Genomic DNA, 23,031 nt, shown 5'->3' on the forward strand with positions numbered 1-23,031 from the left:
GTTACAGGTACATATTTATTTCCTTGCACAGTGAATTCTGGGCATAGCATGGAGATGAGGAAGGTTCCTATCACTGTTAGTCTTTTCTGCCCATAGCTTGAAGAGGGATGAAGCAGATGTGACCAGACAGCCCTGTCTCTGCCTCCCATAAAATGCTGGATCATCCCTCAGACTAACCAGTTGCCCAAGAGATGCAGAAAGCTGCTTCTTGAGTGGTGAGGGATTATGACTCAGCACCACCAGTGTGCTCATTACTCAGGACAAACTGGGAGAGTGCAGTAAGCATTCCCCAATAAATACCAAAAGGTATCCAGATGAAACAAAGAGACGGTATTGACTGCAACACCAGAATAAAGATACAATTCTTCCTCACATTCAGTGTCACTTAGTCAGGGTGATGTTTCCTGTACTCAGCAAACACGCCAGTAAAAGAATTTCCTTGGCATTGAGACAACATGGAAATGTCCTTTTAAAATCAGTTAATACCAATAGAACTCATGAGCTAGCTGGAACCATTTCCTATGCTATGGAAAGAACACTCAAATAAGGTTAACCAAGACATTTCACCCTCCCAGCCTCCCCCCTCCCCATCTATTTCTGGATGTCTTCTTTTGTTCACCCTTTGCTAATTATAGTGGCCTTGCTTAGGTGATATTTATAGTCTTAAAAGAGTTGCCTGACTTTCAGAACACTTTATTCATGTATATTTCCTGTGTTTATTGTTGCCTTAACTAATTTTTTAAAATTAATTTTACTTGATCCAAGATTTTATTTAGCAACAAAAATCAAAGTAACTTTTCTTTCAACAAATGCAAGAGCTGTATTTAGATGTAAAAAGCATTTTTCTATTTCTGAATTTCCGAACACAGATTTTAGTTTCTTTCCCTCCCTAAGTGATGAGTATGACAGAAAACTCCAGAATCAGACAAAATGAAATTTCTTTTTTCACTGCAGTATGGTTACTTGGTATTTTATTTTACTAATTTATCCTTTTTTTGTCAGTAATGGTTACTTTAATGAGTGGGGTGTTTCTAAGACACAGTGTTAAATATTTTTTTTACCCAGACTGCCCTGATGTTTTTCTAACCACCTATAACTGAAATTCCACAGGTTACAGAAGTGGAAAAAAGACACTGAGAACATCTACAGAAAATTACATCTTCACCTTCCCACCTGCACCATATTTCATCACTTTCTTAGTTTTTCTTCATTCCTTCTTAAATCTGCCCTTTTGTTTCTTCTGTGGTTGCACTGAAAATGTGCCTGTAGTGATGCCACTAGCAACAACTTTCAGTCCCTATTTCAAAATAGCAAATAAAGAACATTTTAGGGAAAAATCTGATGCGTGCCTTTCAACTTCCTTGACAGGAGTTGGAAATGTTAGAGCAAGACTAACTGGTGTTCCACCTTTCAGCAGCAAGGCTTTCCCCGTCCCTGGAAGCGGCCGCAGTCAGGTGCGCCCAGCTCAGGTAAGGGAGAACACCTGGCGGCTCCGGGCCGCCGCCGTGTCCGGTCCCCGCGGCACACGGGAGCCCCTGGCTGGGCTGGCCAAGGGCACGGTGCCTGCCGCAGCCGCTCCAGGGGACGCAGGGAAGTGAACGGCTCCTTCTCTGGGAGAGCTCCTTCCCTGGGGCGCAGGGAAGTGAGCGGTTCCCTCTCTGGGAGAGCCGCTGGAGCCCCTCAGCCCCTCGAGGCTGGAGCCCGGGGCTGGGCACGGACCCCGCCACACGCCCGGCCCGGCCCTGCCCGCGCTGCAGCGGCGCTGGGGCGCAGAGCTGCGGGCGGCACCTCGGGCTGCCAGCTCCGACCCCTTCACTCGGTCCTGAGGCGGCTTCAGAGGAGCAGAGCCGTGGCTCGAGTTAGTCGCTTTTTTCAGCTTTTCTACCATGTTTGCTGATGCCTGCGCTGGGCACAGCCCTTCCCTCACCTGCCAGCTCCAACACCCCTCATGGCCCCACCTGGGCCCCACCCACGGCGGCATTCAAGCTCCAGCCAGGGCCCTGGGCTCCCTCACTGCCGGTACGTGTCTTTGTCTGGTCCCTTCCAATCCTGCCATGTCCTTGGGGCTCCCCAGGCTCTCTGTGAGGGAGGTGGGGTGGGGTGGTCCTGTGGGGGATGGCGGCCTCTGCCCCTCAGTGAGGCTGAGGCCATGGTGCTGCCGTGCCCGGCGGTTTCTGTGGCACATGGAGAGAAAACGTTTCAAATCCATTTTGTAATGGGCTAAGATGGTGTGTTGTGATTTAGGTGACATTAGCTCTGAATAAAAGTGTGCTGGAATGGAAAATACTTAAGTCCTTTAGTATGTTCCTGTGTTTATACAGCTGAATAAGGTGTCCAGCCTGTTCTGAGTGATCCTGTGATTTGCAGCACAGTTTGAAAGCTCTCAGCTTTAGGCCTTCTCTCCAATAATGAGTCTGATGACTGAGTGCTGTGGAAAACATATTTGTGGTGCTACTAGAGGCAGCACCAACATTTATGGTGAGGAACTACACGGTTTCTCACTCTCCTAGGTATGTTTTGTTCAGATGATGTGCTTCTACAAGGCTTTCATATGGCTATGTAGAAGAGCATCCATTTATATGATGCAGCTTCAGCAGGGCTTAGTAGAAAGTCTGTAAGTGACTTCAGTATGGCTGGGATTTCATCCTTACTGCAGGTGATCCTAAAGGCTATGGGTTGACAGAAGAACATCCTTAAATCTGACCAGCTTTGATAAATTTATAGAGGCACACTTCCACTCTAACTGGGAATCATCTCATAGATCAGAAATATGATGGAGATATTGTATATAAGTGCTGGTTCTGAATGATACAGATACCATACAAAAATTCTGGATCGGAATGGAACAAGTTCTCTTCCTGGTCTAAGATCTATAGCCTGGTTATAATAAAATATCATAATTTGCAGATCAAAAAACAGCTCCTTTTGGGATTTGTTCTTTGGGCAAAAACTTGCAAAAACTGTACATCTTTGCAAGTGAAGCTCTGTCATTCTGACAATAAAAATGTGACCTTACTAGGTGAAATCAGGCAATATATCTGATTTTTCCAAGAGATTGGAATTGTTTAATTTTCAATGTGTAAAGCTCTCCATCATTTGGCAAAATGATCAGACCCTTACAGAAGAAAGTAACAGCTAAAATTTGCCTGAAAATACAACAGTCTGTCAACATGGCTGAACATTCCCTGTTCAGTTTCTTAGTACAGGAGTTATTGTTGGAGTTAACTTTAACATCCCTTTGGACTACTCAGCATGCAAGATCTAAAGAGCATTGGTTTTTCATCTCACCCTACAGCAATGTGATATACATTTGCTAACACACCCAAGTAATCTTTCTGTGTCACTGCTGGCAATTGTCAAACTTTAATTGGAGGCTTACATTTTGAAGGAAAACAATTAAACTGTAATATTAAACTTCTGGTTTGTGTAACCAATACCTCAAACTCAGATTAACTCAGTGTCTGCTTCAGGATTGTAGCAGGAGTGGCTGTAGCTATGTAATTCCTTGTGTCCATATGTAAGGCTATTATATCTCTGCTTAGGGGCTAGCAGCTTTTTGAATGGTTACTTGCTCAAATTTTCTCTGTAACAAAATGTGTTACTGCACCACGGCTGTTCATGGTAACTTTGCTGGTGAAGTGCTGGGGGCAGGTGCACTCAGGTGCAGAAGTGGCAGTGCTTCCAAAAACACCTGCATGGAACATGGTTCTTAGTCACAGCGTGATGCTTAACTGGCAATTAGATAGAAAATTACTGAATCCAGAGAGACTAAACTCAGTCTCCTGCTATCAGGGGTGATAACATCCGACACCACAGTGAGACTAAAGTACCAGCTCTGACATGGAAGGGCATAAGAGAATGTCATCTTTATGCCTAAAAAATGTGCCAGCAGTGACCAAACTGTTTAGAAAGGCTAAAAAATCACATGCCCTCATGCTGGAATACAGTGTTTAATTTGCCTTTTTCCAGAGAAGAGCCAGATCCTCATGAAGTTTATTCTAACAACGTGTTCCTCTACATTTTTAAGTGTTTGAGGAATATTTTTCTTAGACCCAGACACACTGAAGCCCTACTACAAATCAGCAGTTATACATGCCAACATATTAACTAATCTGATTACTGGAATCAAGTGTATTCCTGTACCTCAATTTCTGGCAGCTTCCGTAACTGAAAGAACACTGCAGAAATTTTATTTCATCAGCTATGTGAGTTGCATTTCCTGTCCTGATAAACACACACTACAAAGTCCAAAAGCACTTCAAGTTATCAAATTGCACTTGATTACTTAAGTCTTAATAATATATCAACCTTTCATCATCCTGAAAATTTTTAAGGTATTTCAGTGCTGATCTTTTTCTCAAAAAAACAAAACCCCAACAGAACCCCAAACTATTTTTTGCTATTCTGTGCTAATTCAATTTAATTATTTGATTTCTGTTGTATAATTCCTGACTTTCTATGCATTCCTTGGTACTCAACTACATATGAACTGAAATTTGAAATTAAAGCTGGTATATAAGAATTACATTATTACATCTATCTAAATTGATTTCACAGAAGAAATTAAGAGCCTCCAGGAGTTCTGTTAATCCTATTCACATTAAGTTTGCACTTAGAGAAATAAATTGAAACTCTGATAATATAGTTTCACTTCTGGGGAATATGTAACAAGGCCTAAAAGCTAGGCCTTTGTTAGTTTATGAGCTGCCAAAATATCTGTGGTGCCATGTACAGTGCAAGTTCTCTAGACAGGGTGCTTTGGAGATATGTGGATAAACCACTGTTTGTTTGAAGGCTACAACTAATGTAAGCATGAGCAAATTTACACTTAGAGCAAGAAATCTGGCTTGGGACTGACACAGTCTGACATCAGTGAATGGTCTAGATTTGCAAACTCAGTGAATAATTGTAGGATGAGCTTCTTTACCATGAAGTGCACTGGTTTTTCCCGCAATCATTCACTACAAGGTTTGTGCTCACATGGTACTTTGACCTACAACATCCTCACTAAAATAGCCAAATAAGGAAAGGTAGGCTTTTTTGTGAGTCACCATTCTTTTAGTGCCTTTTGTAACTATTAACATTCAGTTGATTTTTTCTGATCTTCAGCCGGAAGAAAGTATCCTGAGGAGTGTTTTTCAATGCAGGTCCTGTGTTTCTCCTGCTCCAGACAGAGACTGCTTTCTTTTATGGGTTCAGTAATAGTTAGCTCTGGAAGCAGTCTTTGAATTTTCCCTGATGTGGGCTGATGAGGAAAGACCAGTCTAGAGAAACTGTCTGCATCATTCCTTGGGGCCAGGCAGCCTTTGGACTCTAGAAACTCTTGCAATATTTTCTTTTTAGCTTTGTACAAAGACCTTTCACCTGACCAAGACAGCTGGCGACAAATCTAGCATCTCCAGGGCATTCCTGAGTTTTCTTAGCTGAGGATAAGATGGATATATCTTACTTTTATATTTACTGAGCTTTCAACAACTCCAGAATAGCAAACAAAGGCCTTCTTTACTATTACTATTACTATTACTATTACTATTACTATTACTATTACTATTACTATTACTATTACTATTACTATTACTATTACTATTACTATTACTATTATCCCGAGTCTCTTAGGATGTAACCACTGTATTATTTTGTCTGTGTATAAAGAGCCAAACAGAAATATATCTCATTATGAATAAAAAAGTAATATGTAACATTAACCCCCCAGAATTTATGGCTTAATTATTCCTTACAAAGTATTCTGACTTCACAAGACATGTAGGGATGTTTGAGATTTTAGCAGGTGTTAAATTCAAATTTACTGGATTGCAATTGGCTGCTTTGGATCTTACTCTGGCATTATTATTAATCCTGACTACTTGGCTTCTTTAATTTTTCCATTAGTTTCTGATATTCTACATGAAGATGAGAGGATCTGCTCCTCAGCAAGTGTGAAAATTATCCTTAAATTACATACTTAAATCCTTACACAGGTGATATTCCAATGCAGTACACGCTGTGGGTAGTTCCACACAGTCCATATTTTTCGCTTTTACATCCTCAAATTGTAACATATTCCAAAAGAGGCAACGAAAATTTGTAGATCAATAAGTCAGAAGATTGTGATAAGCTTAAACTGGTGAAAGCTTCAGAAAATAAAGTTTTAAAACAGATTTTTTTTCATTTGTGATTTCTTTAAAAAAAACCCAAATCTGCACTCAAAAGGAAAGAAATAAGGGAAACTTAAAAGCTGTAGCTCAGTGGTTGGTGGGTTTTTGTTATCTCTAGGGTAATTGTGGCCTAAACCACTGACGGACTGGGACAGCATTTTTTATCATATCCTCCCCCTGAATTCTGCTAACTACAAATCTCTACATTTAGCAGAAAGGAAAATGATTGCTCCTTTATATTAATTGAAGAGATGAGGGTGTAAGGCAAAATTTATAATGAAAAGACACAGTAAATAATTGTAGACATGCTCCTAGCAGCTAACAGCCAGTTGTGCGAGGCATCGCTCATCATGACAAAGCCAAGATGAATTGCATACAAACCACATTTACAATTTTGTACTGTTTAATTATTTGAGTAATTTAAATTTTTAGTCCCAGAAATCTGTTAATGCACCTGTCTTATCTGAAAGACATCTCAATATTCCATTGTTTAGACAGGTAGGAATAAGAGTAAAATATATTTTTGAGCAAATTCATGCTTCTCAGCTGTGAATAGATAGGGAACAAAGTTAGCTGCTCTGAAAATCTAATTGCATCTTTATCACAATTGCCTCCCCTTCCTTCTGCATTTAAAATATGTCATAGTCTTAGGTGGCTTTTTTTAACCTACAGGTATTCATGTCCTGTGGAGCAATCTAAAATAGCTGCTTTTGCTACCTTGATCTGAAGAACCTGAAATCGTGGATGGATAGAAGAGAACTGCATTCAAGAAAGGTTTGGAAATCTTTTGTTTGATATTGTTCTTGTCCTCTCAACTGAAAAGAGAGATTTTGTTACCCAGTGCTGTTAAAAAAGTAGGGTCTGATCGAAACATTCTTTTGAAACTGAAAAGCTTAAATTTTTTAGCATTGTGTATAATCTGGTCCCTAAATTTTGGATGTGGATGGATTTCTTAATGAGTTGTTATTGTTCTGGAATGCTGTGCAATTTTGTTGATCTTGTCCGTCTAAAAAAATAATCTGGATATGCCGGAAGGTATGAAACTGTCTGACCTCAAAGCTTCCAAGATACAAAGGGTACAAACACTACGGTGAAAGCAATGCCTTCTACAAATGTGTGAAAATCAGTTCATAAGCCAAAGGCTCTACGTTGCAAATTTTTAGAATATGTGTATTTCCAGAAGCCTGTGTGTACATGGTAGTGTATAATACATCCAGAACCAGGAGAAGTTGGTCAGCATTTTCATAAACAAATTTCTGCATATTTTGTGTCCATACTAGTAAACATAGGTTGGTTGAAGAACATAATCTAGGCTGAAGTTGGAGGTGAAGGCCATCTTCAAACTGTTCCCAGTGTAGCATGTTGAATGCTCATAAAATTTGTCACTTTAATAATGAAATTTTAGGGCAGATTGTAACTTAAAAGTTTGTACACTGAAAGGTATATACAAGACAGTCACTTTTAACTCTAGAGTACCTTACTCTAGACTAAAATACTCCCCAGTGTATGGACAGAAAGATCTGGTCTCGGATATTTGCCACATAGTCTACTGGAAATATAACATGTCCTTAATTTCAATTTTTAAATTATTTAAAATGAGTAGCATGGCTTATAGCTGACAACAAAATTGTATACAACTGAGATAGCAAACATGTGCGAGTCTTTTACTGTCTTTAATGCATTTTGGTTTTCCTCTCTAAGTAAACTTCCTCACTTCTTTCTCTTTGAATAGACTGAGCTTTCAATGATTCCTGCAATCATTCTCACAAAAAGAATGGAAAGAAGCTGAAGTTGCATATGCAGCTTGCTTTTCTTGTAATCTGGCTTTATGTCATGTGTCCATGTCCCTATGGTCATGACAGACATGCTGTTGTGGCAAGCTCTCTGAGTGCACCTTTCAGTGGATCTCCCTTTTGTGCTCTTAACTCATGTAGATTCAATTAACAGTGAAATCCTACAGCAATTGTTACATTTGGAAGCTGAGTTATTTTCTCTTAGTTTGAAAGGAGCCAGAAATTACAGTCAGTCACAAAACTTTACAGATTTCAGTAGCAAATACTCCCTGCAGCAGACAGACACAGTAACTAGCAGTGTAACAGGGAAACTCAGATGTGAGTTTAGTTCACCATCTTGAGGGGTTTTTTGAGACTGAAGATTATTCTTTCCAGAGCTGATTTTTGTATTGAGACAGTGGTTAAAAACTGTAGTTCATATCTATTGTCTGATCTCAAATTTCTGGCTTAAAATTTCTGACTTGAAATTTCAGACGACAAAGCTGCTTTAACAATAAGTCTGAAAAACGTAAATGCGTGAATTTCTGTCCACTAGAAAGCTGTGCATGAGGATTTCTTGGGTGCTCTAGCAAAAATAAGAGCATTGTAGCAACCTAGACTAAAGGAATCCCCCATGTATCAGTGGTGATGAGAATCAAAAGGAGTCCTTGAGGTCTCTGCTTCTTCATTGCTTTCTGTTCCATGTGTATCCTGCTTAGGTTTCAGCCTGCACAGTTAATAAGACATGGGAATGCATAAAGTAATATCCCATTGAGAAACTGAATATTCCAAATATGGACTTATATAAAGTGAATGGAGGTGGACAGAAGTGGCATTCCCCCATATGTTAAATAAGGTAATGAAATAATTACACAAATGAATGTGGAATGGTGGAACAGGTGTGCTTACAACCCTGAGTACAAGCCAGACACTGAGCGATGTTGACAGGGAAGGAGTAGGATTATGTGAGGCCCTATGGATGTTAACAATAGTTGTGACAAATACTGAAGTACAGAAAAGCTGAACTGAATATTGAATCTCTTTGCTACAGCTAATTACAGGCTCAGGTGGAAGTCAGTGGCAAGTTTCCCTTCTAATAGCCTGCCTACTTCAAGCCAAATAAATAAAGAATGAGATTCTTGGAGGGGAGAAAACAAAACTCATGCTTTCCTGCTTGAAGTAGAAGATTGTAAGAAATAGTATTTTTTTCTGGACTGAATGATAATATAATGTAAAATTATTACCTACCTTAAGTTCTCTAAAGAAGATGCTACTCCTCGCCCACTCAACAATGGAGAAGAGGGTTTGGTCAGCCATTTTACACATAAGCCCGAATGTGTTGAGCTTCTCATGTTTGCTTCTGTTGGCTTGCTCTTGCTGCAGATATGCCATGATTTTAGCTTGGACTTGTGGCTCATCAGGCTCACATTTCAGGAGTTCCAATATCAGATGTGGGATACTTGCTGGTGAGCTTGTTTGATAACTATCCATGTATGAGTAGCCCATTATTGACTCTGGTGAGCTGGTGTAAGGGTCAGGGTACTCTGACTTGATAGCACGGCTTGGAAAGTGGCCGTAGGTTTGGTAGCCTTGCAAACTGCCATGGGGTGGCATTGTCATGCTGATGGGAGAGGTCACAAAGGGGCTTCTGTCATAGTCTGTAGGAGGCAAGGCAGTATGGTTCAGAGGTAGGCCTTTAGAAGCTGAATGGATGTTCTGGATTGCAGAGGATATTGTCAGGTCGGTTGGCATTGCTTGGATCACCTGAGTCATGGCTTCCAGTTTCAGTCCATTGGCTCGGATAAGAGCTTTCTTCTGCTGCTTCAATGCCCTGTCTCTCTTGTACATTGGTCCAAACTTGTTTCGACCACCACGCATTCGGTCAGCTCGCACAGCTGTCAGGGGAAAGGAGGAAGTAAATCATTACTAACGCTTGGAATTGACATTCGTAATCAAACAGATATTAGAAAGGAGAAGAAAGGTAAAAATTTAACTCTTCTTTTGTTGTTTTTTTTTGTTTCAAATTCAGAGTTGCACTTCTATTCCTAAGGAAAAGGATTTATTTTGACTTAACAAATGTCACTTTTTTCTAGTGATTTAAATGTCACATGCATATATTACTAACAAAGAAGGACTTCTCTGTACGTTGATTAGGACACAGGGACAAACACAATGGATGGCTACAGGAATTTCACACCTGCTATGGGATCATGTGGAAATCTCAATGTACATTTGGGTTTATATCAAGCTACTATGTCATTAAGAAACAAGGGCTGAAGTCCAGAATTTGTCTGAGACGTATCCAGCAGACCACATTGTCTCATTATAATCATTCCATTACTGCCTTCCACCACAGCAAAACATCTGAAATGTAAATTGTGAAATGTTCAGTAGTCACAAAGAGGAATACATTTCTCTTGGCAAAAGGGAAGCATTTCCTTTTGATGATTCTGTCCAGGTTGGTGTAAAACTTTGAGATTTCTAGTTAGCTGAGCTCTATGGAAATGTTTAGCTGCAGTTGGAATGTGCAGACAGAAAGCTGTCCGCTTGCTGCCTTCTACGTGGAAGATAGAAGTGAAACAGAAACTATTGACACTGTTCTGGTTTATAATATCTCTGGAATTAGAAATAATTAAAACAAATCCTACTTAACAGCTGCCTTGGGAGTCATACTGGTGGTCTCTGTCACCGCAGTGTCTGTCACCATGGGATATATGTGATGGACTAGTGAGGAGCTTTCACCAAGCCCACCTTGCCCAACGGCAATTAGATTGAAAGAGGAACCTTTGACAGCCTGGTGACATGTTGAGACTGCTGAGATTGCTGGAGGTTAAGTTCTTGAGCTTTTTATCTTAGGGATTAGTAGGACATTAAAAATTTATTATGAATGCTAGATACGCATAATACTGTACCTTATCACGTAAGGACTTTAACGCTTAATGATTTTTTTGGTCCATGTAATTTATGAACTCAACTTTTAAGGCTTTATATGTCACTATCAGGGAAATACACATATAAATGTCACAAGTATTTACAATTAAGAGAACACATGTTCTTCCAATTTTCTAAACAGTGGAAAAGAAGTTGTATGGCTGTGTAAGATAGATAAGAAAGTTAAAGTACATTTTCTGCAGTACCTTTAAAACTACAGGTGTTTTGCTTGAATTTGTAGGGAAAATGAGCTGCCAATATTACTTCTGAATGCTGACTTTTAACAAAATGCATTAGTAAATGTAATTAATTTTAAATCTTTATACACAGTATCCCCACAGGTACTCTGCAATTAAAAACTGTGAGCCAAATAGGATTAGCAAGTGCTTTTATATACATCCCACTCAAATTTAAAGTGAACTTTGTGTAATGACAGAAGACAAAGTTTAGTCTTGTATCATTGTCAGCAAGTGAGAGGAGTTGAAAGTAGGAGTAGACAAATGTATTTTATCCTTCTTCTTAATGCCAGCAATGACAAAAGGATTCCACATGTCCTGTAATTGTACTATTTGAATTTGGAAGCACATGCAATGATTCAGGATGTTTAGTGCAGTGTGTCAGTGCTAGCTCAGTCTTGTGGGCAAATACAACACTATTGAATCAATCAAACTGCAGGAGGCTGATTTTTCTGTTTATCTTCAGTTATATCAACAGCTTCCCTTTGCCAGAGCCTGGTGACTGCCTTTTGTCCTTTCAGGTTCCCTTCATGGCTTACAGTTTTCCTCCTTTGCCTGACTTTTTTTTTCTGGTTAAGCGTCTAGGGTGAATGTAATTTCATACAGTTGTAACAGTAAGGAATTTAGGAGATTGTCCTTGGTCAAGGAAAAATGTCATCTGCTGTGAAATCTGAATTTTAATATTTTATATATCAAAGTTAGAATGAACCATGCATGATTCACACATTCAAGTTGATGATATTTTTGCATTCAGTTATCTCAAAGGGTATTGTACACTTTTCATTGTTCTCTGTAGATGAGAAAGTGAAATGAAGTCAAAAAGTGTACTTCAAAATGCCTTATCCTCTTTCAATCACAACAGCCTCGCAGGTGTAGCATCACAAAAATATAGGACACAACTTTAGAGATTATTTGGCTCCTTAATCTCAAAGGTAAGTCAGTCTGAGAAAAACCCTTATTTTATCTGTTTCTCTGTGTTCTGCCTTGTTGTCAGAAGAATGTACGTAAAAAAAACAAAACAACCCAACCCTAGATAAAATACAAATAAAATCAGATCACTCTCCATAGCAAATGAATATTTTTTTTTCTAATCTGGACAGTTGTTTTATATTTAATCTAAATTAAGTCTTTTTTAAAAGCTGCAAAATGATTCAATCTACATCCATGAATTCACGAACTTTAAAAGCCTGAAATATCAAACTATATACTTATATGACAAAATGGATTATGGTTTTGACTGCTTCCTAAATGGTAGTGATCTACCATTTACTTATTAGATTTTTTTAATAAAACAACAATTTCACTGACCATACAAAGTAACCTTTTATTAACATTTCAAAGCCATAACTATATAACTTTTTAATATAAAATACAATGCATTAACATCTTATCCTATAATTTTATAGTATAGTTGAAGATATCAACAAGACTATAGCTCTTACCTTCCAATTTCATTCCAACACTTAGACATTTTTGAAATCGACAGTAAGGACATCGTTTTCGCTGTGTTTTGTCAATCTGGCAATTCTGATTTTCTATACATGTGTACCTTTTGTTATTCTGGACTGTTCGCTTAAAGAATCCCTGTATGATAGACACAAAAATTAGCCTGTTTTGCTTGAACGTGTGTTTCATTCAGCATTTCATGGAAATCATTGTAAGATAATTTTCAGAAGCCATTCAAGCACTTACAAAGCTACATAGTTTATTTTAAATTAGCCAGCTGAATGCAGGAGATAGCCACCAGATTCCAGAGGAGGTTTTCTTGTGTTAGTGCTATGTTTTATAGACTTAATGTCAAAGCTGGGTGAGACTTTAAGAAGGCTGTAGCCTTCTGTGCTTCTAACACCAGTGGCAGAAATAGTGACACTGACTGCTGCCTTTTGTATTCTTAAATCATTGCAGAATTATTAAAGTCTTCCTTTTCAAGTAGTTTTACATGAAATCAGTAGTTGCAAAGATAAGAATAGTACAGAGTACCTCTGGCTATTTTACATCCCAGTGGGGCATGCTGGAGGCATAGTAAGTGCTTGTCATTCACTTCTCATTGATTATTTCTTTAGTGAAAATATAGGGGGCTTAGTTAATTTTTCCATGCATCTAAGTGTTTTAAATTGCATTTTTCTGGCAAAGGAGCTTCACTTACAGTGCACTGCTTAAATAACTGTAAAAAACCCTTTAAAAATTTTTACATTGAAAAATCTGACGTAAATTCACAATTATTTAAGCCTTATAGCAAGATAGACCAACACAGGTATACTCATCTTTCTATGTCTTAATTGGTTACTTGACTATGTGTGTCAAAGTGACAGAGTTTCCATGAAAAAAGTGCATGGTCATAATCACAGAGATCAACATTGCAGTATTGACAAATGAAAATAAAAATCTTAAGAAAAGTCCATTAGATTTTGCAAAGCTGATCTGCATGAAGGATAATCATCCTACTTTATTTCCAGAAAAAGAAATATAAATCAACTAAAACCAGTATTTAGCACAGTTAGCAATGAAAGTTGTTCTAGAACTACATCATGACAGCAAAATACTAAAAAACAGTGACAAAAGTACAATGCAAAACAGTCCAAGTTGTTTGCATTTGTGCAGAGGTCTCTCTCAAAGAGACTTCTACATCCTAAAGCTTTTTGGTGGTTAATTATTTTATGTGAATATTTTAAGAAACATATCAAAAATAACCCAAAATATTATACATCTGGTTTATTTATTATCTTTTTTTTTCCGCTTGTATTTGAAACAGTTTTGCTGTACTTGTGTTTTTATGGACTGATTAGTACAGAACCTTGCAGCTTTCACAGGTGAGTAGTCCATAATGGTACCCAGACACTTTGTCTCCACATACTGGACACAGCTCTTCAAGGTCTTCATCATAAGAGTAATTCACCATTTTAAACTGAGACACTGGGGGAAAGGAGAAATAGCATATTCAATTAGAATTTACATTACTAACTCAAATATTCTGCAGCTTTCTCATCTAGAGACAAAGCTTACTTAAACAATCACACCACTGAAAATAGGGAGAAAAAAGTTTTATGTAAAAAAAACCAAGTTGCATGGAGACATTCAACTTCCCATCATCAGCAAAGCTGCATGGTACTTAGCAAGTGTAGTAAAGTGCATCAGCTTCTAAGTTTTATGTTCTAAGTATCTATACTTATAGAGTGCCTTTAGCCTACTCCTTATTTTATGGAATCACAAACTGAAAGAATTCATTTAAATCCGAAAATGTTCAGGGGCAAGCTTTAGAAAAGCAGAACGAAAAGATTGTCGCTTGTAGATTGAACGTAATTATTTTTCGTTAAAGTTTTCTTTCAATATCAGCCCGCAAATTTTTAGCTAGACTAAAGCTGTATCTCACAGAACCAGCACTTTTGCAGACTGTGAAATCCAGGTTAGTTACTCGCAAAACCAGGTTAAAACCACGTCCTCCGCGCCTCTCGAGCCCGTAGTCTCGGGATGACCGCCGCCCCTGCGGGCCAGGGCAAGCACTGCGTGCGGGCACCCCCGGCTGTCCGCAGCCGGCAGCTCCGCGGTCCGGGGGAGACGCTTTTTAGCTGTTCCCGTGTCGGCAGAGAGACATGAGCCGGAACCGCCGTTCTCGGGGGATGCGCTCAGGGTCTGCCCGGCCGGCGGACCGGGCGTCCCCCGCTACCGGCGGCGGGCGTGAAACCTGCACCGCCTGAAGTTTCTGCCGCTCGGGGAGAAGGAGGGGAGAAGCCGGCAGTCAGAAGGGAACGGGAGGCTAAAATAAGCGGAATGAATGCTCGGAGCGTGCCCACTCGAGCCGGGCTATCCTCACAAGGAGCCCAGTCAGCCCAGCCGCTCCGGTTACTTCTAAGAAGCCTTGCTGCTCAGTGCAGGGCCCGTTTCCTTCCCCTTCCCTGCCGCTAAACCTCCGACCTTTTCGACAAGCACTGTGGCAGCGGAGGACTCCTGAACACGGCGAGAGGCGCTGGGCATCGCCGCTGGACTGCTTAGGATGTCGCCTCTTTGTCTTTAACTCTGCGGCTGTCACAGTTCAGGGGCAGCGGGGCGGTCAGACGGCCCGAAGCCCCCGGCCCGGCTTGCCCAGGCAAGGAGCTGCACCCGGCGCTCGAGGGAGCTCCCGGGAGCATTATCCCGCCGTCACACTGCCGGCAAAACGTTTCCTGAGCCACCTCGGCACGGCCGGGGATCGCCTCCTGTCAGCGGCCTGGGGCGGACCACGGGGCGGCCGCAGGCGGAGGAGGAGGAGGGACCGGCCCTCCCCTCTGCTCCCGCGGTGGCGGCTCCAGGGTCTGGGACGAGGTTGCCCTCCCCGTAGGAAAGAGTGGGAAAGCAGGGGTTTTCCGAGCGCCGCGCCCTTGCACGGAGCATCCTCCACAGGAGAGAAAAGGGGCGGTCGGGTCGCTCCCAGCAGCTCCGAAAACCCCGGCCCACCCAGGCTCCCAAGAGAAGAGGGGACAGTTTCTAAAGAGCAGCCGGGACGGGATTTTCTGCCCCGGGAGAGTCGCGCGGGGCGGGGCGGCCATGCCGGGCTGCGGGCTCCAAGGCAGAGAGCCGACCCTCGGTGGGGTCTGTGCCGCCTTCCTCCGCGCACCGCTCTGGCCCGGAGTACGGCGCCGGGAACAGCCCGGTCCCGCCACCCGACGTAGACATTTCCAGCGCCATCCCAGCTCGGGCATCCCTCTGCCTTCCTGGGTACCCCGCAAATCTGCCACGGAGCCCTCTCCTGCGAAGTTTCGCGACACCGCCGCTACCACCTGCACGGTACCTGTGGGCGCCGCACCCGCGGGACAGAGCCCTCGGGTCCCGTTTTGGGACGGTGTGTGACACACGGGGTGCTCGCCAGAACTTCCACGCGTACCTCCACCTGCCATAAACTTCGAGGCAGTTTTGCGCAGAACGGGGATTAGACCGAGATCCTGTGGATCTGCAGCGGGGCCGGGCAGCGTCCGACGGGACGTCTGCACCCTAGGGTAGGCTCGCGCCGGCCAGATGCTTGGCAGTTTCTCGGCCCCGTTTGCACCTTCTGAGCAGAGCTTTGTCGTCGCCTCGGCCCTGGCACCCCTGCCCCCGGTACTCAATCGAGCCACCCTGAAAGCCGGCCCGGGAAGGCAGGGGCTCGGCGGGGCGCGGAGCGGGCGGTGACGGGGCAGCTCGCAAGCAACTGCCGCAAACTTTTTTGGCAGGACGAAGGGGCGCTTTGCCGAGGGAAACCCGAGCGTGCGCGGAGGGGGAGCGCCCTGCGTCTCCCCCCTTACCTTGCATGTTTTCCGGCATCTGCCCCTGTTCCCCATTCGACCGGGCGAGTCCCAGGGCCTCCGTTTCCACTTTGGGTAGCATGACAAGGCGGCTGCGGGCCGGGCTGGGGGCTCCGTGTCCGTCCGCGACACCAGCACCTGGACACGGCAGCACAGATTTAGCTGGAGCAAGGGGCGCTCGGCGGCTGCTGCCTCTTCCCCCTCTTCCTGTTTTTCCCTCCCTCTGCTCCGCGCCAGCCCTTGCCCAGTTGCAGCGGGAGTACCGAGCGGCCCCGGCCGCCGGGAGGAGCCGCCGGGTGCCCGCGGCTAAGGGAGCCGCGGAGTGGTAGTCGAGCTGCAGGCGGCGGGGGGCGGAGGAGAGAGAAGGAGGAGGAGGAAGACCGGGGGTGCTGGGGAGGAAGGAGGAACCCCGGGAGCCCGCAGCAGCTCCGCCCGGGGCTCAGCGCGGCGGCAGCCCGGCGCCCCGATCCATGCGGAGCGGCACAGTGCACAGGAGCACTCTGCCGCCGCTGGTGCTGCTGGCCAGGGTTCCCACCCCCGTCCCCCTCCTCCCTTCCTCCCTCCCTCCTCCTCCTCCTTCCCTTCCCCCTCCTCCTCCCCCTTTTCCCCCCGGTACAAGTGCGGAGGTGCCGAGTCGGGGCCTCTAGCCCCGGGCCCGCGGGGAGGCGCTCCGGGCGCCCGGGGGCTGTGGGGAGCGAGGACTCCGGCGGAGGGGGGCCCCGACACCATCGCTGCAGCCAATAAGGCAGAGGCGGGATGAGCAACACCCCCAGCGCGCACACATGCACAGAGCGCACACAGTGGCCCAGTGCAGTCACCCCTACCCGGTTCTTAAACGGGGCTGCGGTGTGAGGGTCTGGGCTGTTGCCTCCCCTTCCAGCCCCAGCGGAGCCCGACGGGCTCCCAGCCTCGCCAAGCCGGGCTACGCTTGCACTGCCTTCAGCGGCCGTGCCTCTTTGCTAGTGGGCAGCCACGCTCAATCTCTCTCGGGGCCGGTGGGGCAATGCCTCCGCCCGGCCAGCGCTGGTTGGGGAGACCCCGGCCCTCGCCTTCCCTCTGGGCGAGCGGGGGTGGACAGCGGAAACCGCTGCGCTTGCGGACACGTTGCCGCCGCGCAGCCCTGGAATCTGAAACAAGCAAGCGGGAACCGCGTTGGAGCTCACTGTGCTTATTCAGGCTTTTTGGGTCTCCCTTCCCTAAGCGTCGTGCGAAATCGGTCAGTGCCAGTCTCTTCCCTTGCACAGAAGCCAAAGCCCTGGCAAAGCCATCGCTTGAGCCCCCCTTCCCCGGCTCACAGTGCAGCAAGCGGCACTATTTTCCAAGTTGTCCTAAAGAACTCGTTTCTCGCAAGTGTGTGCCTCAGAGGCGAGAGCCGAGCGGTCCCGCGGCGCGGCGTTGCGGGGGCTCCGGGGGCAACTGGGTGCCGAGGGCCCGGCGATCCGGGCCGGAGGTCTGCCTGCCTTTCCGCCCCGCTCTCCGGGAGGGCCCGGGGGGTTCCGCGCCGGTCCTACTGCGCCGCATAGGTTTGATGGTGTGGGATGAGCGATATTTGCACCTTGGAAAGCATCCGAGCCCTTCGTCCGAGCTCTCGGTTGCCCGCTCTCCTCTGACTCTTTAATCTGTATAAAGTGTTGGAGGAGCTGAAAATGTTTGGCGCTGAAAACTGCTTCCGATGGAAAGTCAGGCGCGGAAGTGTCTCCATCGCGGAGTATGGCATTTCCCATCGGCTGGGAGAGCGATAGTGAAAACTGGCGGGTGTTGTAACCTATTCAGCAGTGCTGATGATCGCAGGGCGAACCCGCGCTAGGACAGGCGCTGCACATGCAGAGAGCGAACTCGGCTGTGCTCTTAACTTTTTGCAACCAGTAGCTGGGACACCTTTGCTAACGCAGATTCCTAGCCAGCCCAACATCAGCGCCACCGGAGTAGAAGTCTTTTTCCCTTCTCGGTGCAGCGTTTGATATTTGGGGGATGGATCCAACGCTCAGAGAGGCCCGGACCCCTCTGTCTCCTTCCACTCTCACCTTTCGCCATTCGCCTTCGGGCGGGAGCACGAGCGGGCGAACGATACCAACACGTTATTTCTCAAGTTATAATTTCATAATTAAAGAGGTCGTCTGCGAATAAGTTTTAGGACAGCAACATGGCGAGATGCGGGGCCGAGCAGTTCGACGGCTAAGATGGGTTGGCTGAAAACCATCTAGAGAGAATGACCCCGTTTCTAGGCAGAAGTAGCTCGTGTTGAGACCCTGTCTCGGCCCTTGGGGATTTATTCCCAGGTGCATTAGTTACAAATATTCCCTCTGTCAGGCGCCACCGTGTAGCATCGCCTTGCGCTGATCCTGGGCGGCTCAACGCTGGCGGCGACAGCAGCGCAGCGCCGATCCCGCTCCCTCCCTCGGGCAGCGCCGATTTCGCTCCCTCCCTGGGCGCCTGCCGAGAGGGCTGCGGGTCGGGAGCCTCCGCTTCGTGGCGGGGCCGCGGCCCTCCGGCCTTCCGAGCTGCGGCCGGGCGGCCCGGGCCCGGCGGGCGGCCGGAGCTGCTCGCAGAGGAGCGGCACCTCCTCGCAGCCCTTCCCCGCAGGAGAAGAGTCCTCGGGGCACAGCTCCAAGCGCATTTACAGCACAGCAACAGGACACCTGCGGACCTGGGTCCTGCAGCCCGCTGGGCTCCATCAGGGACGACCGGTCCCCTCCCTCTCGCTCGCCGCCGGATAGGTCACGCCGCTTGGCGATTCCCCGACGGGGCGCTCCATGCTGCCACTCTCGCTACTGCTGCTCCGGGAAGGCAGCTGCGTTTTGGGGAAAAGCCGGGAAAGGAAACGCCGTATCCGGACAGGGCAGGCGAAACCAGCCCGAGTGGGGCCGGGCTCAGGCGGGCTGTGGCCCCCGCGGGCGCCGCGACTAAGTGCCCCAGCGGGCAACACTCTCCCGCCGGCGCGACCCTAGCATCCGTCCCCGGGCTCTTCCCTCCTAGTCGGGGGCTTAGTGTCATTCTGCCAGGGAATTGTTTGGAGGGAGTGTACCAACTGTACATGGCAAAGTGACTCTGCGTGCTATCGCTAGGGATGAAAATACTTTGGAGTGGTTATTACACATCCACATTTCTCCGAAGTAACAGTTTAGGGCAGTACATATTATAAATGATACCTGGTCCCTTGTGGCTACATTTAATTTAACATGGAGTTCTAGCTCTCACGATTGCCTTGAGCAACCTTAATTACCCTTTCTTCTAATCTCTTCTCCATTCCTTACCAAGTTCTCCAAACTTTTTTATTTTTTTTAATGCGATTTCTCTCCTGAGTTTGCCTGCCTTGTTCTGACTTTGCCTGAAGGTCTTGATTGACGCGTGTAATTATAATTATAAAAGATGATGGCTCGGGGAGCTTCCAGCAGCCTTGATTAGTACAAGGAGCAAGACCTGGAATACTTTATACTTCCCTATTTAAATGTATGTGCATTTACATTTAAAAAAACCCCACTCTCTAATGTTAAATAATCTGAAGCTTTTCCACCTCTTTGTTTCCAAGGCAGAGGTTTCTGTATGATGATATTTCAAGCTCCGATTGCTTACAGCTTCCAAGAAGGCACAGAACCTGAGCAAATTTCTAGGTCTTTTTCCCTAAGCAGAGACATTTCCAGCTTGGAGTGGTCTTCTCGATGAGAAACAAATAGCATGCTCTCTTCGAGCTTTCTGTCAGGATGTGTCCCGGAGAAGGTTTAATTTACCTTCCCAGCAAAGTAGCGAAAGAGAGCATTTGTGGGGTGGGATGAGCGGGGGAGGGGGGGAGGTAGATGTTCAAGAAAAACTTCCCAGAAACAAGTGAAATAGATGAATAAGCGGAGGACTGAAACTCTTCCTCTGGGAAGTCTAAATCCAAAACCGATCAAAAAGACTTAAAGGGAAGTATTTAAGGAGGGAAATCCTCATCTTGTCTCCCTTTCTCTCCCGCTGAACATTCCCGTTTGCCGCCGGCGCAGAGCCGCTCTGAGCCATCACTCAGTGAAAACATTGACTTCAGCCAGGCTCGGGGAGGGAGTCAGCATCCCGCATCCTGTCCTCGGCGTAGGGACGCAGCCTCGGGCACAGGCTGTCACTGCCACGGGCACGCAGTGGCGCTGCCTCGAGAAGCGCCCCGACGAAGGCAGCGTGCGGCAGTGCGGCCGGCACGGGATCCCTGGGCAGCTGGGAAAGTCCAGAACGCGATTTTGCTGCTTGACCTCACACACCTGTCACGCCCAACTTTACGAGACTATTTACACCAGGAAAAGCATGGGCAATATAGTTCCTCTCCTCTCCTCTCCTCTCCTCTCCTCTCCTCTCCTCTCCTCTCCTCTCCTCTCCTCTCCTCTCCTCCTCTCCTGTCATAAGCAGATCATCCCTACAGTACATGGAGCAGACTACCTCGAAACCTTCCAAATCCCGTAGCCAACGGTCTTCTTTCATCATTTTGCCGAGGCGATATTGCATTCAGTTCCTAGGGATTCATTAAATGGAGATTGCTAGTGCCTCCAGCTCAGGCTTTGGGAAAGAAACTGTCCCTTCTAGAAAACAAAACAAAACAAAACAACAAACAACCCAGAAAAAAAAATCCCTAACTTACAAAATCAACCCACTCCAAACACAAAAATACACTTCCCACTTCCCCCTCATTTTTTCATTTTCTTCTTTTTTCCACTTTTTTTTTTTTTTTTTTTTTGTTTGTTTAGTTTGGTTTGGTTTTGATCGCTCTCAGCAAAACAGAGTGGATGCCTCAGACTGAAATACTTTTGTAGTAAAACGCACGCCACAGAGGATCACGTCTGTGCCTGTTGCCTTCGTTTTATACAGCTAATCATTCATTTTTGCTTTACAGAGATGTCGTTCCGCTCTGGTCCGGCATAGAGAGCCATTTCCAAACGGTCAATTATTGACCGAAAAGCTATTTTTCAAGCTCAGCCAAGCTCCTGCTGCCCGCCGGAATACACTGCTCTTATGAGCACCTGGCAGCAGCGTGATGCAGAATGACAGGAGACTTCGGAGAGAGGAGCGAGCAGGGCCAAGTGGGTGGTAAAGCATCGCTCTGATTGCCTTTCTTTTATTGGTAAGTGAGTCATCAGTGAGGTGTCGTAACACTTCACCGCGTCCCGCCGCCGTCTGCTCCGTCCCGCCCGGCTCGGGGCGCGGGGCCCCGCCGTGCCCCGGTGAGCATCGCTCGCCCGGGGCGCGCTCCCTCCCGCGGGGCGGCCCGCACGCCTAGGGGCAGGGAGGCAGGGGCGGCCAGCGCTTGTTGCTGCAAGGCATCTTTCCGACCGACATTCTGCTGAAGTGACTGGAGGGCGTGGAAGGGCTAAGGCATGCCCGGGCACCCCTGGGGACGGGGTGAGCCGTGCTCAGGGCTGCCGGCACGGCTTCCCTGAATCGATCCCATCATCAGGTCTCTTTCATTCAACACTTAAAGATCCAGTTTTGCAAGTAGGGACTCTATTAGAAATTCCCCCCTCCCCTTCCCGCCCCGAAATGACATGAATTCTGTATGGAAAACGCCTTTAGTTCCGCACTGTCTGGACCTGTTGCCGCTAATGGTGCGACGGGGAAACGCGCTCGCTGATCGCTGCTGTCTGCCGCGGGGGCGGCGGCTTCCCCCGCAACCGGAGGCGGGGAGGCGAATCCATCAGCAGGGCTCCTTTCCGCGCCCAGGAGCGGAGCCGCTGCCCCGCGGCGGCCGAGGGACTGCCCGGACCATCCCCACGCTCCCCTCCGCCGCCATCCCATCGCCCCTTCCCAGCGCTGATCATTACTACTCTGATGAGGCGATTCTGTTTCTGTCTGTACTCCCCTTTTGGAGCAGAGTGTGGAACCTCTAGTTAGAAAGCTAGAGCTTAGTCTGGGAATAGAACTCCAAATATATTTGTATATACCACAAGGCTCCCGTCAGGGCTGAGCGCCGGTCTCTGTATCATAATAGATAATTGATTTCTATCCTGCACAGACAGGCTTAAAAATGAAATTTCTTTTGCTGAGGCAATTGACCTTGATCTGCTGGTGGAAAAAAGAGATGGTGCAGGTCTGCTTCTTCCCTCCCCCTCCCTCCATGTTTCAAAGCTTGGAAAACTTTATTTAAAAATAATTTTTATAGCTGATCTTTATAATGAAAAAAGTTTAAGCTCATACATAGCTATCTGTCCCAAGATTTATCCATACATAATGTAAAATAATAACTATGAGAAGATAAACTAGGCATAGTTTACACTGAGAAATCTTGATAAGGATTGTGTACATTTACATGTCTGTTCATTGCACATAAGAATGTATTAATATAAATTAATAGATAAAGTTATATATATATGTACTCATGTAATATGTAAGTAAACTCTAGACATTGATAATGATCTATCATGAGAAGTTTTAATGGGTTTCCCCACAAGACAGACGCACACAAATCCTCCTGCAGACACTTCTTCATTTTCACCCTATATATATAAGACAAGTTTGAGAGCTGACCTTTAAATTATCCTCACAGACAAGAAGCTTGAGGCATTTTGTCAGTAGTGGAGCAATCCCTCACACAGGCATCATCTTTGCCTCATGTATTGTGGTATTTAAATCAGACTAAGAGAAAAAAATTGGATGTAAATGTAAATACTGCTCCTTTTGTAGATAGCTCATTTGCAGTATAAGCAAATGAGGACAGGAAAAGTGG

At 45.7% G+C, this 23,031-nt stretch overlaps 1 protein-coding gene across 3 annotated transcripts in view; it reads right to left on the reverse strand.

The window, feature by feature from the left end:
* Positions 1-17,624, reverse strand: part of NR5A2 (nuclear receptor subfamily 5 group A member 2) — a 77,623-nt gene extending 59,999 nt beyond the window's left edge. Inside the window, exons 1-5 of one of the 3 annotated variants that reach the window (XM_030953232.1) lie at positions 17,513-17,624; positions 16,350-16,487; positions 13,889-14,007; positions 12,537-12,678; positions 9,176-9,822 (exon numbers count right to left, since the gene is read on the reverse strand). In XM_030953232.1, the coding sequence (XP_030809092.1) occupies positions 9,176-9,822; positions 12,537-12,678; positions 13,889-14,007; positions 16,350-16,431 (990 nt within the window). In that variant the 5' untranslated portion in view covers positions 16,432-16,487; positions 17,513-17,624. Of the gene's footprint in view, positions 1-9,175; positions 9,823-12,536; positions 12,679-13,888; positions 14,008-16,349; positions 16,488-16,612; positions 16,853-16,965; positions 17,016-17,512 lie in introns of those variants that run through there. The other 2 variants (XM_030953231.1, XM_030953230.1) reach the window with 2 other exon arrangements.
* Positions 17,625-23,031: the final 5,407 nt, after the last annotated feature.

This window comes from Camarhynchus parvulus, chromosome 8, assembly GCF_901933205.1.
Source record: "Camarhynchus parvulus chromosome 8, STF_HiC, whole genome shotgun sequence".
In the NCBI taxonomy this organism is placed as follows: domain Eukaryota; kingdom Metazoa; phylum Chordata; class Aves; order Passeriformes; family Thraupidae; genus Camarhynchus; species Camarhynchus parvulus.